The sequence below is a fragment of the Ictidomys tridecemlineatus genome, chromosome 10 (genome assembly GCF_052094955.1).
Source record: "Ictidomys tridecemlineatus isolate mIctTri1 chromosome 10, mIctTri1.hap1, whole genome shotgun sequence".
Classification (NCBI taxonomy): Eukaryota; Metazoa; Chordata; class Mammalia; order Rodentia; family Sciuridae; genus Ictidomys; species Ictidomys tridecemlineatus.
The window spans coordinates 96,499,269-96,514,747 of NC_135486.1; the positions used below are offsets into that span (position 1 = coordinate 96,499,269).

Here is a 15,479-nt window from a genome sequence, read left to right on the forward strand (position 1 = left end):
TTTTTTTAGTTTTCGGACACAACATCTTTATTTGTATGTGGTGCTGAGGATCGAACCCAATACCGCGCGCATGCCAGGTGAGTGCACTACCGCTTGAGCCACATCCCCAGCCCTACACAAATTTTTTTATTAGTGGATATTAATTATACAGCATAAGAGGTTTCATTATAGCAGTCACACATGTATATAACATACTTTAATCATTTTGTAGGATTTCTGTATTATTTCTTATAATCACATGAGAATCTATAGTTATCTTGAAAAAAACCCTCCATTGAAAAAAAAAGCAAAGTTGCTTTCTTAACTATAAAATTTGTGGAAAATAAAAATGATGCTCATCTTTACTGTTTTACCTAAGGATAGAAATTTTCGATAATGAGGGTCAGACCCAAGACTTCAAAGATAAGACATTAGCAATGATAAGCCTGTTTATAATCGAAGACCTGAACACTCAGAGCTGTTCCCTAGTGGATTTTCCCTCCACCTGGGGGAGGGGCAGCAGAAAGAACCCACCTCAAAACCCTGGCATTTGCTACATCATAAGACTCCCAATTGTGAACTGTGTTTTTCAAAATAATCACAAATCTGAATGAATTTTTTACCAATCCTTTACTAAGGAAGCTCTGGAAATTGCATCAAACTAAAAGGTACAGTACAACACATACTAAACATTTAACATAAATTGTTTGAGGCTGTTTCTAGCCCAAATTTATTATGTAAATTCTAAGTCAAAGCCCCCAGCCCCAGTAATGATTTTTGTATTATTTGTACTTGGTTTAAAATGTTATGATAAGTTTTGGAAAAATGTCTCCTATATGCATTTTCCTTAATCTTATTTTCTAAGACCCTACTGCCCATATTATTTTAATGAAATGAATGGTCATATTATGTAACCATGAATATGTAGATGCTTTAAAAGTTAAGATTTTAATAATTAGTATTATGTTAAGTAGTGTGGGCTATAAGGAAGAGATATCAGTCCCATTAAGTTAGTAGAATTTACTGTAAAGGTGTGATAGAAAGAAGGAAATGGGCAGTGGGGAGGGGCCTGACTGCATTAGTCAGGCCTTGAAGAGATGGCCCAGTCTGGGAATGGTCAGAGCTCAGGGCCCAGGCAGCCTCAGGATATCGGGATGCTTCATTCCCTTCAGTGGATCTGTGGATCCCATTTGTAGTTTCTGCCGTCGTTTGGATGCAGATCATTTACTCCATTTCTGCTTCTCTTTTTCTCTTGGATTCTTGTTTGTTTCCAACAGTTCCATTTTCCTTCCATGTGGAGTTCAAGCTATCACAGTGAGGCCAAGACAGCCTCTTTGGCTTAACCTTCATGCTTGACCACTCACAACACCCATGAGTAGACTCTAGGTTGTTTGTCCTTGAAAGGCTCACCCTGAGTCCATCAGTCATTAGCAGGACCACAGACAGCCACCCAGTAATTCATGTAGAAGGAACTGGTTACGAAGAAGGCTGAGCTCGAAGGCGTTCTGAGGACTTGTTGATACAGGTAATATTTGTATATGGCTGCCTTCGCATCATAAAGCAATAGGTTACATTTTCTTATTAAATAGGACTACTCTGTATTTCAAAAGACAGATCAAGATAAGTCAATCATTTTCACCATTAAAATAATTGAAGAAGGCTAAGGGTTGTAGTTTAGTGGCAGAAAGCTTGCCTAGTATGTGTAAGGCCCTGGTTTTGATCCCCAGCACTAGAAAAAAAAAGATGAATAATTGAAGGGGAAAATGATAATTTACCAAGCATTAATTTTGCTGGCAAACTTTCCCAGATGCAAATTGAATGAAAGTCAAATAAAAAGATACTCTGCCAGAAGTGTGTTTTACATCTTTGCTTTTTGTCCCCATATGCATAAATGCTTGAGGGAGAAATGCATTCATATATAATAAATTATCCTGACAGTAAAAAATGTGTGATTTCCAATCTCTGAATAAAACTACTGGGCTACATCTGCATAACTGAAGAAGACTATTTTAAGGCCTGAAGGAAAAATACCTAAAAGTCAGCAAGCATTGACAGTTCTAGACACTTGGTTATGTATTTCTTGATGAAGTTTTCATTGTCAGGTTTCAGAAGATAAAAGTGATTTCCTGGCAGCATGTGAATATCAACAGTCCCATTGGTCACATCTTTCCAGGCTAAAAGTAAACAAAATTATATTTAATAACAAATGACTTTTCCATCTAAAACAAAATACTTATTTCCAGATAGTATTTATCCAAGAGCTGATGATACCCAATGGTAGTTATTTCCAAGGTATCAGGTTCTGTGCATCCTGTATTTTTAATTTCTCTAAGACCTATCAATGTTGTGACTAGTATTCCCACCCATCCCTCTACTGGGGATTAAAACCAGAGGCACTTTACCACTGAGCCATTCCCCAGTGCCCCCTGACCTTTGTTTTTTGAGACAGAGTCTCACTAAGTTGCTTAGGGCCTCACTAAGTTGCTGAGATTAGCCTTGAACTTGTGATCCTTCTACTTTAGCTGGTGGGATTACAGGCATTCACTATCATGCCCAGCTGTGTTCTTTCATTTTACATGCGATCATTACCTCTCCATCTATACTAAATAAAACTGGGACGAATTTTCTATTCACTGCAGTAACTGCTAATTGACAATTGCTGAAAATCTTCAGACACATAATTTCAATAAAATACCCAAAACTATAAAAAATAATTTCACCTTCTACATCCTTTACTATGTCTTCAGATCCAACAAAACATGTTAAGTCACAAGAAAGAACGGCCTTAGAGGGCATGTCAAGGCTGTAGACAAAAAAAGAGCTGATTAAGCAACACCTCAGGACCTCTTCTTCTTAATAGCTTCACTGAAATGAAACAGAGGCCTCACCTTTGGCTCTTCCCACAGTGCAAACATTTTTTCACCAGGGACACTTCTCCCTATCAGAACCTGCCTGTGACTCACTGTGATCCAGGCCATTTTCCAACTTCATCTAAGTTCTAGAATGTACAGCTGGCAGCAGGATGGTGCTTGGGGGGCCCAGGGTTAGGGTGAGGCTGGTTTCAACCAGTGCTGTTGGCTGCTGTAGCCCAGACATGACCTCCCTGATTCCTCCCAGCTCTCTCCATGGTCCAGGGAAGGTTCTCATGTACAGAACAAGAGTGGGTTCGACCTCCATTTCACCACCTCCGTTTCACAGCACAGATATATTTACTGAACTGGATGCTGTGTGCTGGGGACGTGCAAATAAACAAATTCAGGCCCCGCCCTCCTACATCTGAGAGACTGGCAGGGAGAGAGATGTGCATGAAATAATCAGACAACTGAAGAGAGAAGCAAGTACTCCCAAGCCAGGTGATCTGAGATCATGGGACAGGAGGGAGGACAGGCTAGGGTCAAGTTGGGTCTCCCTGAGGAAGTGGACAGCATCTAAAGATCTGAATGAACAGGAAAGAACTGAGCAAAGAGGACAGAGGCTGCAGGGAAAGAGAAAAGGAGTTCAATTTATTGCTCAGAGATTGAAGTGGGGTATTGGGAGAAATCAAGGTGAAGAAATAGGCAAGGGCCAGGGGCAGGCCACATGGAAAAATGTGGTCATCCTCAGAATGATAAGTCACAAAAGGGTTGAAAGGTTAATAAAATAGGTACTTGTCACTCTGTTTTTCTATATGCTTAACAAAACACTGTTAAAATCCTGAGAACTGTTTGCTAATCTTGTTCCCAGAATGTGCTGTCCCCAACTGCCAAACTGCAGGATGCACTCCCTCACTGGGTTGCAGGCAAACTGCCCACTCGCCCTGACCCGTCAATGAACTTCCCTCCCTGCCCTCTCCAAGAAAAGTATATAAGCTCTGCTCAAGCTGTTCTCAGGGCTCTATCTTTCTTTGCTCTATTCAAGTGAGCACTGAGCCCCAGCATGCTGGTCCCCAAATAAACCCTTTTGCTGTTGCATGAGGCAGTCTCTTGGTGGTCTCTTCCTCCAACATTTCGCCGGTCCCTTACATTTGGTGCATTGGCCCGGAAGAGTGCATCACCAGACAGGGAGACACACCAACAGACTCCTTTAGGGGGTAAATAAGGCACCTCTTCCTCTTCTTCTTTTCTTCTTCTTCTTCTTCTCCTCCTTTTTCTTCTTCTTGTTTTTCCTTTGCAATCACTCAGAGTCTGGTTTTTGGCTCAGCGAAGAGCGTAAGCTCTCAGAGCCTTCTGGTTTTTGGCTCAGCAAAAACAGAGTGACAAGTACCTATTTTATTAACCTTTCATTTTTTACTTCTTCTTCTGGCTACTTTTAAACATAAAAGTGATCATTGGGGGGTGTAACATTTTATGTCTGCTAGTGGGGTATATTGTTGTCTGATTACCATAAGTTTGACTTGTCTAATTTGGGCTTGGAGAAAGGAAACTACACAGTTAAGCAAACAGGGTCCTAGAGTTAGCAACAATATAAGAATTATTAAAGGACCGGCCAGGGCTGATAAAGGCATAGTTAATCAGGGGGACTGTGTGAACCAAGACTCATACCACCCTTTTTGGGTCTCTCTCTCTCGCTGACACTCTTTAGGGCGTCTTTTTAATTTACTCATAGATTTTTTTTATTTTTTACAACTTTAGTATGGTCGGCATAAAAATAACATTTTTCCCTCAATGCAGCACAAAGGCCCTCTTCTCTCATGAAGAGGAGGTCCAACCCTCACCTGTTCTGTAAAACAACTTCAGAGAGAGAGGTTAAAGATTCCTGCAAAGCTGTGATGGAGGTTTCTAATATCTTTAAGTTTTGGTCCATTGCTGTTGATAATTGGGTCATTTGTTGTGTCCCACGGACCAGGGCAGTGGTTCCTGTGCCCACCCCTGCAGCAATTCCCATTCCTAATAAGATGGCTAAAGTGAGGGATACAGGTTTCTGGCGGAACCGGGTTGTATGTCCCCTTATTTGATCTTTAAATGAACCTGCATCACGATAGAGCACTCTGGGAAACATCTGCACTATCATACAATTAATCACATCTGTTGACCATTTTATGAAAACATAAGTAATGTTTACGTATATAGAATTATACTGTTGTAGGGACGGACAAGGCAAGGCACCTAAGCAGCACTGAAGACAGGGAAACAGTCTTATTTGGTTGCAACCAGATTCAGAGGGCATTGCTTCTGTTGTAATCAATTAATTACCTGAACCCCAAGTTTAGGTAGTTTCAAAATTTTGTACTCAACATGTAAGGGAAGGGGCTCAGAAGTTCCCAGTCTGCAGAAGTTCACAAAAAGCAGTTTTTGTTTCTGGTTTTTTTTTTTTCTCTGTTCTGGGCAAGTTAACTTTTCAAGGACACCTGGGAGGGGGAGAACTTTTTCTTTTTTTTTTCTGCCAGCTGTTACCATGGAGCCCAGTTGATAACTTTTTATCTTAGAAATGTAGCCATCTCTGTGAAGCCCCAACTCAAGGACAGAGGCCCTGTTCAGATATTTTGTGAAAAACTAGTAAGGGGGTGTCTAGCTTAGGAGTGCTGATTTTTCCAGCCAGTGGCCAAGTAGAACAGGGCAACATGAAAAGAGGAAGTTTATCTATACTGAACTCTTTTATAGCATAAAAAATTGGACTATGCCAGTCTCCAAGCTTAATTTCGTCAAGGTCTCTTTAATGGTTCTATTCATTCTTTCTATCTGTCCTGAGCTCTGGGGTCTATAAGCATAACGTAACTTCCAATTTATCCCCAGGGTCCTGGTTAACCCCTGATTTACCTGGGCCATAAACGCCGGTCCATTATCAGACCTCATTACCTTAGGCAGGCCGTATCTTGGAAAAATATCTTTTAGGATCTTCTTGACCACCATTTGCATCGTTTTTTTGTTTTATTTATTTATTTATTTATTTATTTATTTATTTATTTATTTATTTATTTTGTGGGGAAGGCTTCAATCCATCCTGAAAATGTATCTACAAAGATTAGGAGATATTTAAGTCCATACCTTGCTGGCTTAATTTCAGTAAAGTTCATTTCCCAAAATTGTCCTGGTCTGGTTCCTCGAAGGCGCCTTTCTACAGGAAGCTTGGAGGGGTAAGCATTAACCAATTGATAGACCCTACAGGCTTTTGTTACCCGTTCAGCTATTTCCTTTTGCTGTGAGCTGGTTAGTGGAAAACTCTGTTCTTGATCCTTCAGGAATGCCTGCAATTTCTTTGAACCAAGGTGAGTGAGTGCTAAGCAGATTGTATGGATTAGGTACTGTGGGGTGAATGTCCTGCACTCTGTTGTTGATCTCTCTTAGGTCTTGAACAGGGCGATAGTCCCAGGTTCCTGGCTTTTTTTTACTGGTAGCAGGGGAGTGTTCCAGGCCGATTGACAGGGCCTTAGGACCCCTAAGGCCAGATATTTCTGAATATGGGGCCTTATCCCATCTTTAGCTTCTTTGCTCAGAGGATATTGTTTAATATTAATTGGGGAGGCTGAGGTATTTAACTCCACTATTATTGGAGGTTGTTTTACGGCTAGGCCTAATTTAACAGTTTCTGCCCAGGCATCTGGGTAATCTGTTATCCATTTCTGGGATAGCTTGCCTGTTTGATCAGTCTTGGGGGTGTGAATCGTTGATGTTCATCTTTTACTGATATAGTTAAAGCCATGACTCCACCCATTCACTCCTCTTTTCTTCTGTCAGTACCCACACCAGGTCCCACCAGGTCCTCTTACCAGCTAACCCAAAGCTCAAACCAGCTGAGGAGAGCCCTCAGACCCCTAACCAAGATATAATGAAAATGGCCTTTAAAGTTGCTTTGTTATCACTGAAAACAGGTTACTAAAAATTTAAAGTCCCTCACAGGCTTTTGGGGAATCTGCTCTACCTGTTCTACTACTCAAGTTTTTGTTGATAGAAAAATTCCAAACCCCTTTCCCATTATTCTTTTACATCTCTCCTTCCTCATTCTCAGATCCATGGAGCTGCCCTCAGCACCACCTTCCCCATCCTCCCCATCTGTACCAGGCCCACAGAAAAGTCTTAACTGACCTTCTCCAGAAGTCTTCACCATGGCTGACTTTAGGACTTTCAGCAAAAGAGTCCCTATAAAAGAGTTCAGTATAGATAAACTTCCTCTTTTCATGTTGCCCTGTTCTACTTGGCCACTGGCTGGAAAAATCAGCACTCCTAAGCTAGACACCCCCTTACTAGTTTTTCACAAAATATGTAAACAAGGCCTCTGGCCTTGAGCTGGGGCTTCACAGAGATGGCTACATTTCTAAGATAAAAAAGTTATCAACTGGGCTCCATGGTAACAGCTGACAAGGAAAAAAAAAGTTCTCCCCCTCCCAGGTGTCCTTGAAAAGTTAACTTGCCCAGAACAGAGAAAAAAAAACAGAAACAAAAACTGCTTTTTGTGAACTTCTGCAGACTGGGAACTTCTGAGCCCCTTCCCTTACATGTTGAGTACAAAATTCTGAAACTACCTAAACTTAGGGTTCAGGGGACTAATTGATTACAACAGAAGCAATGCCCTCTGAATCCGGTTGCAACCAAATAGGACTGTTTCCCTGTCTTCAGTGCTGCTTAGGTGCCTTGCCTTGTCCGTCCCTACAACAGTATAATTCTATATACTTAAACATTACTTATGTTTTCATAAAATGGTCAACAGATGCAATTAATTGTATAATGGTGCAGATGTTTCCCAGAGTGCTCTATCATGATGCAGGTTCATTTAAAGATCAAATAGGGGGGTATACAATCCGGTTTTGCCGGGAACCTGTATCCCTCACTTTAGCAATCTTATTAGGAATGGGAATTGCTGCAGGGGTGGGCACAGGAACCACTGCCCTGGTCCGTGGGACACAACAAATGACCCAATTATCAACAGCAATGGACCAAAACTTAAAGATATTAGAAACCTCCATCACAGCTTTGCAGGAATCTTTAACCTCTCTCTCTGAAGTTGTTTTACAGAACAGGCGAGGGTTGGACCTCCTCTTCATGAGAGAAGAGGGCCTTTGTGCTGTATTGAGGGAAAAATGTTGTTTTTATGCCGACCATACTGGAGTTATAAAAAAATCTATAAGTAAATTTAAAAGACGCCTTAAAGAGCATCAGTGAGAGAGAGAGACCCAAAAAGGGTGATATGAGTCTTGGTTCACACAGTCCCCCTGGTTAACTACGCTTTTATCAGCCCTGGCCGGTCCTTTAATAATTCTTATATTGTTGCTAACTCTAGGACCCTGTTTGCTTAACCATGTAGTTTCCTTTCTCCAAGCCCAAATTAGACAAGTCAAACTTATGGTAATCAGACAACAATATACTCCACTAACAAACATAAAATGTTACACCCCCCAATGATCACTTTTATGTTTAAAAGTAGCCAGAAGAAGAAGTAAAAAATGAAAGGTTAATAAAATAGGTACTTGTCACTCTGTTTTTCTATATGCTTAACAAAACACTGTTAAAATCCTGAGAACTGTTTGCTAATCTTGTTCCCAGAATGTGCTGTCCCCAACTGCCAAACTGCAGGATGCACTCCCTCACTGGGTTGCAGGCAAACTGCCCACTCGCCCTGACCCGTCAATGAACTTCCCTCCCTGCCCTCTCCAAGAAAAGTATATAAGCTCTTCTCAAGCTGTTCTCAGGGCTCTATCTTTCTTTGCTCTATTCAAGTGAGCACTGAGCCCCAGCATGCTGGTCCCCAAATAAACCCTTTTGCTGTTGCATGAGGCAGTCTCTTGGTGGTCTCTTCCTCCGACGTTTTGCGGGTCCCTTACAGGGTTAAGTCATGATCAAACTTGACACTCATCCCCCTGGATATAGTGTGGGGAATGGACTGTAAGGGGACAAGGTTCATGAGAGAACTAAGAGTCTCTTCCAATAGCCCAGCGAGGATTTCTCTCCTGTCTAGGATGAAAAAACTAGGAGAGTGACACCCACCCTTAGAGTGTGGGGAGGAAACAACAGATTAACTCATGGGAAACTGTGGTGCAGGGCACATGCAGGCCCTCTAATGAGAAGTAGGGGTATCGTAGTCTCAGTCCTAGCCAAGTGCCAAAGAGGCGTCTAAAATCAGCTAGAGTTTTGACAGGAGTTGGAGACACTGTGTGGGATGGTGGGTCAGATGGAACTCACTCTGACTTGTAGGCTCTTTTCCATGGGCCTCCACTAGTGGTCCACAAGAAAGATTGGAACAAGAGACCAAAGGGAGCCCCCTCTGAGGGGAAAGGGGACAGCAGGTAAGTGATGGCAGTGGGACAGGAACTAACACTGCTACCTACCTGGGCCCTTCCCTCATTCTAAGCAAATGCCTTATACTGCTGGAGAGAGGCAGGAACACCTCATGGCAGGGCACAGATGAAAACTCCTGGCTGCTGGGGAAGGACTGATACAATCCTCTACCCTTGGGGAAGGAGTATGACACAATTCTATACCAAATCCAAGCAGACAGTGGCTAGGCGGGTAACCAGGTGGCAGAGTGCTTATCTATCATGCAAAAGGCCCTGGATTCCATCCCAGCTCTGCAAAACAAAATAGAAAACCCAATGAAGCAAAGGTCTGCTGCTTGTGGGAAGAGGCAAGAATTTTCCATCCAGGCCAACCAAGATACATGAGGCAAGATTTTTCTATAACAGGGAGAAGGGAGAGCCGGCCTGAGAAAGTCCCATCCAGAAATCCCAGACATAGAGGTCCTACCTAGGGGGAATGCTTGAGAGAGTCTAGATGCCCAAGAACTCTGATAGCCCACATCCACATCTCATTTTGGTTTTGATTTGCATTTCCCTGATGATTAGTGATGTTGAGCACTTTTTCCTATACCTGTTTTGCACAACTTCTTTTAAGAAATGTGTATTTAGGTTCTTTGCCCATTTGTACATCAGGTGGTTTCCTTGCTATTGGTTCTTTGAGTTCCTCATGTATTTTGGATATTAACTTCTTATTAGATGTATGATTTACAGATACTTTCTCCTAATCCATAGGTCTTCTCTTCTGTTGATTGTTTCCTTTATTATGGAAAAGCTTTTTGATATAATCTCATTTATCTATTTTTGCTTGTTTCCTGTGCTTTTGGGGTCATATCCAAAAATTGACTGCCCAGGCCAATGTCACGGAGCTTTCCCTGACTGTCCCATGAAGTTTTCATTGTCAGGTCTTATGTTTAAATCTTTAATCTTTCTGAGTTGATCTTTATATACATTATGAGGCAAAGGTCCAGTTTCCTTCTTTTGCATATGGCTATGTACCATTTATTAAGGAAAGAAGAGAGTGTCATTTCCTTATTCTATATTTTGGCACTTTTTTTTTTGATAACCTTAAGTGCATAGGTTTATTTCCAGGGGTTTCTGATTCTGTCCCTTGGTTGAAGAGATTTCTTTTTTTTTTTGCTAGTGACATGAAGATTTATTATTCTAGCTTCCCCCCCACCAGGGGGCGGTGGTACCAGGGATTGAACTCAGAGGCACTCAACCACTGAGCCTCATCCCCAGCCCTATTTTATATTTAATTTAGAGACAGGGTCTCACTGAGTTGCTTAGGGCCTCGCTTAGTTTCTGGCTTTGACCTCCCAATCCTCCTACCTCAGCCTCCCAAGCCACTGAAATTATAGGTGTGTGCCATTGTGCCAGGCTACTGTAGCTTTTTTTGTAATTTCAAGGGTTTTTTTTTCCTTTATTTGGCATTTCTTGATCCCAAATATGTGCTCAGCTTAGTCTTATGAGACTGACATTTAGACTAAGATGCTCTAGATAGAGATGTAAAGATAGATAGGTGTAGTATATCGAGGAGGTTAACTGTGAACTGTACAGCATATTGAAGATAGGCAGTGAGGGAGGAGATGTGTGAAAATGGAAATGTTTATCTCAGTCCTAAAGGTGCTGCACATCTGTTTCACTCTTTGTAGCTATCTGTGTAAACATCCAGTAGCAAGCACAGTCCATGGTGGCCCAATGTCTGTTCCAGGCTTTGTGGATGAAAAACAAGTAATATAAGCCCAAATGTCTGCTTTCAAGGAACTTAAACCAAGAGAACAAGGATCAGGCAAAATAGAAGCAATGCATGACAGTATATAAGGGTAACTAGGATCCAATGCTGGTCCCACAGTGATGGCTCTGGAGATGATAGACTACAAAAAGTCATTTGTAGACTTAGGTTGTTAGGGGAAGATTGACAGAGTCTTAGGATTTCCGTTCTATCAGAAAATTCAAGCATTAATCCAGACATCCCATGAGACAAGGAAAAAGGGTGATGTCATGAAGCTCCAGGAGTTCTGGAACAAATTAACAATAAAGCTTAGCCAACTACTGCTCACTTAACAACTACCCAACACTTAACAATGAGTAGTGATCCATTCCCACTGATCCTGCTACAAGATGAGAATGCTTTGGCATTTATTCTATAAATACCCATTATATGATACAACATACATGTCAACATATAAATGAATTTATATATGCAGCATATATAATATATATTTTTATGTAGGTATTTTAAAGAAAAGATATGCAAGTCATCTTTACAAATAAAATATCTGTGTTCAGTCTCCATTCTAAGCCAGTACAAATATTACAAATGGCCCCAAAGGAAATGGAATCCAACTCTTTGAATATTTCCTTTCCATAACCACACCCTCTGAGAACTGCCAATATGTATTGTTCTATAAACATACACACACAAAATAGTCTCAGTTACTTACCTGTGATTACTGAGAAGCTTAAAATCTGCCAACAGTTTGGGAATACTTTGTTGTAAAAGTTGTTTATCATCCAAAAAAGTCATGGAGGTACCTCCACACTCTATAAGGAAAGAGTTTATTTCTTCTTCTGACAATTCGTTAATTTTGGAAATTTGAGGCCAGGCCTTTGACTGGAAACATCAACAAACATTTTAGGACAAGGCAGTATAAAACAAGCTTGCTCATAAACAAAATCTTCCTATCTAAAGTCAAGTCCTTAAATCAAGGTTGGCAAATGGAACTCTTTATCTAAAGACTTCAAGAGAGAATTCTTTCTCTATGAAAGCAGGGAAAAGAAAGTTCCTCAGTGACTCGAGTCTCATAGTGTCACCAAAATGGCATACTAAACTCAGAATCCCAGGCCAGACACTGACTTTTTAAGGAGAGGAGAGATAGAGTAGCAGGAACCACAGTTTAAACTAAAAGTTACATAAGTTGGACATCACTGTCTACTTTTCAAATTTCAAGGATTTTTTTCCTGGCTCTAGTTGGTCATTTTTCTGAAAATTGATTAAGTTCTCAGCTCCCAAGTGAGAGAAAAAGCACTGAAGCTCAATATGAGCTCAGAGGTGCAAGAGCAGCACAGGTGATTATCAGGGAACTGATGAAGGGCGCTTCAGAGAAATGAAGAGAGAATGACATTGAAAGAGATCTGAGGAATTTTCAATAGCAAATAGTATCCCTGCCATCATTCCCTTACCGGACCAAACCTTGCCAAAAAGGTAAATAGCATCCTGATTTTTATTCCCCCACTTCCCTCCCCTCCCCTCCTCTTTCCAAAGTAAATGAAAGTACTTACAAGGCGGGTAGTCATACTTGACACAAACAAGTGCACTGGCTCCAGCTTATATTTTTCTTTTAGGTGCAGAGAAGTTTTAAAAGCAATGTAGGATCCCAAACTAATTTGTGTAAAGACAAACATGAAGATAACTGTTCAGCAAGACTCATGATGGTACAATATCATAAATACGGCAATGATCATGAAAGAATCAAAAGTGTAAGTTAATTGGTTAATAACTATTTTATTATCATTAGTGTCAACATAAAGAATATTTCAGACACACTAGTACCAATGACTCAGTGCTATAGTTTGGATCTGGAATGTCCTCAAAGGTTATGCGTTAAAGGTTTGGTTCCCAGCATGGTATTATTAGGAAAAATTTTTAAGAAGTGGGGCCTAGTGGAAAGTCTTTGGGTAACTGAGAAAGTGCCTCTCAAGTAGATTTGTGGGATCCTTGCCCCTTCCTTTTCCCTTCTTTAACTGCCAGGTGATGAAGTCAGTGGTTTTGTTCTGCCACATATTTCTGACATAGATCCAAAGTAGCAGGACCAAGAAATCACAGATTGAAACCTTCAAAACTATGAGCCAAGGAAACCTTCTCTCCCTACAAATTGATTATCTCAGGTATTTAGTTATAGTAATGGAAAGCTGATTAACACACACAGGCTTGAAATTCATGTAAATTTCCTTTTTCTGCCTTAAAAAATGTGTATCACTAGGTTTATGTCAGCAATTCTTAAAGAATTAGGGTTTGAGGAATTCTGAGAATTTCTGAGACTCCAATAGGTAGCCAAGCAAATCAAAACTATTTTCAGGATAACACTAAAATGTTATTTGCCTTTTTACACACATGAGTACATAGTGGATTTTTCCAGAGGTTATATGATATGGGATATTGCAAGAATGTAAATGCAGAGAGATTAGACTCCAGCTGCCTTCTATCATGCCAGCAGGTAAAGAGATTTGCAAAAGTGTAAAGCAATGCTGTTTTCTCATTACAATTTTTTGGGGGGTAAAATATAGTCTTTTTATAAAAATACATTATTTATTCAACAACATATGTAGGCTATTAGTGTTATGTTTTTGGTTTGGGGTTTCTTTTTAGGAGGGGCGGTATTGAACCCAGGAGCACTTAAACCACTGAGCTATATCTCCAGCCTTTTCTATTCTTTATTTTGACACAGAGTCTCACTAAGTTGCTTAGGGCCTTGCTAAGTTGTTGAGGCTAGCCTTGAACTCAGCCTTCTGAGTCACTAGGATTATAGGCATGTACCACCATACCTGCTTGTTAGTATTATTTTTAGATAAATTAGCAATTAAAAATGTTTAAAATTTCTTAGTTGTACTTTCTAATATAGTAAATATTGACTGATACATCACATATAAACCCAAGATATTTGAAGTCCTCAATGCATCCTGAAAGTATAAAAGGATACTGGGACCCAAAAGTTTGTGAATAGTTATAGATATGTAGATATATTTTGTAGAAAAAAAATAACAAGGGATGATTCATCTGCAAATTGCATATTTACAGATCTTATGAAAGAAAGGGCAACCCAGCCCCATATCCATAAGTGGAGTGTGAAGTGCAGATAATTTGGAAATATATACCAAGAGTGTTAACAAAGAGCATCTTATTCAAATTAAATACTGGGAATTTATCCTAAGAAAACAATAACAGATTTATGCTAAATTTTTCATAACTTCAATGTTCATTGATTGAAGTTCTACATTAACCATAAATTTGTGAAGAAATTCCCCCAGCTGTCTTTTAGAATATTTAAATACCTGTGGCCAAAAAATGCAAATGGTTTATCCTGGATGATTGGCAGCAGAGCATGAACAGTTTCCTCAACTACCTGGTTGATGTCATTTGCAAAAGGTTCTTCCAGTCGACTTTCTCTTCCAGCAAGTCTTAAACAGGACACTGGATATTGGGAAACACAAGTAAGTACTTCAGATAATGAATGGGGTACTGTTATGTTTAAAGGGTCTTATATTTACACAATGTGAGCACTTCCAAAGAAGCAAATTATGACCAAGTCCAGTGAGTAAAAGTTTAGAATTTGCTGATAAGAAAAACAACATAAAATACCTAGAAATGATAAATAAATAGATAGATGAAATATGCAAGTAATTAGATGCATAGTCTAGGTCACAGTAAAGGGAAAACCTAGAGGAAGAATAAAATAAGAGGGGACTGAAATTTTCAGAAGTGAGTATGTACCAACAAAATGGCAATTCTGAGAGCCATTGCTTCTATCAGAAAAATAAAACACCAGGTTTCAAAGCTGACCAAAAGAATTGGGAGACAAGACATTGGAATGCTTTAAATTTGAGAGTCAGAACTGAGTCCTCTACATAAAACCAGTAAACTCTAAACTCTAAACCCTCCATGAAGAAATTGTGAGGGGGGAAATAATATTCTCCTAATGGCAAAGAAGAAAGCAGAAGTTTCTGGTTTTTGACTCTGGATGTGGGTTGGGATTGAGGTCTCTTATAAACTTTGTGATTGCGGCATGCTTAGTGGCTAGGAAGTTTCTGTGCAAAGGCACAGAATGTCTGGCTGCTGGAAAACTTCCATATAAAAGACACAGGATGCCTGGCCCCTGTAGCAATGTTCTTCACAAGGAAGCTCTGTGTTAAGAGTTTTATCAGTTTCGACCTTGATCTTAGGCATAACTTCTGGGAATAAAGGAACTTCCTTGCTAGATAACTACAATGTTTCACCAAGCTACTGAATCTGCCCACAAACTTTAACAATGGACTTTCTTAAGAGCTGCACAAAGCTCCTGACATTGCATATTATAACTGTGAAATGTAACTGCAGAATAAGCAACCTTACAGATACTTTAAACAATAATGTAGTTATGGTACTAATGACCTAATGTAACCTATTGGTATAAATAAACATGGTGGCTTGAACGAGAGCCACTTTCCTGTCTCTGCACCTTGTCTCTGTGTCTCCCTTTTTATTTTCTTTACAGGAGTCTGCCCTTAGACATTTTTAAACAAAGCCTTGTATTTGTGC

At 40.1% G+C, this 15,479-nt stretch overlaps 1 protein-coding gene across 3 annotated transcripts in view; it reads right to left on the reverse strand.

Annotated features, from left to right (window-relative positions):
- Positions 1-590: 590 nt before the first annotated feature.
- Positions 591-15,479, reverse strand: part of Olah (oleoyl-ACP hydrolase) — a 65,769-nt gene continuing 50,880 nt past the window's right edge. For 2 of the 3 annotated variants that reach the window (XM_040277591.2, XM_078023479.1), the window contains exons 7-11: positions 14,237-14,375; positions 12,467-12,566; positions 11,629-11,798; positions 2,700-2,782; positions 591-2,153 (exon numbers count right to left, since the gene is read on the reverse strand). In XM_040277591.2, the coding sequence (XP_040133525.2) occupies positions 2,011-2,153; positions 2,700-2,782; positions 11,629-11,798; positions 12,467-12,566; positions 14,237-14,375 (635 nt within the window). In that variant the 3' untranslated portion in view covers positions 591-2,010. Of the gene's footprint in view, positions 2,154-2,699; positions 2,783-6,980; positions 7,192-11,628; positions 11,799-12,466; positions 12,567-14,236; positions 14,376-15,479 lie in introns of those variants that run through there. The other variant, XR_013426734.1, reaches the window with a different exon arrangement.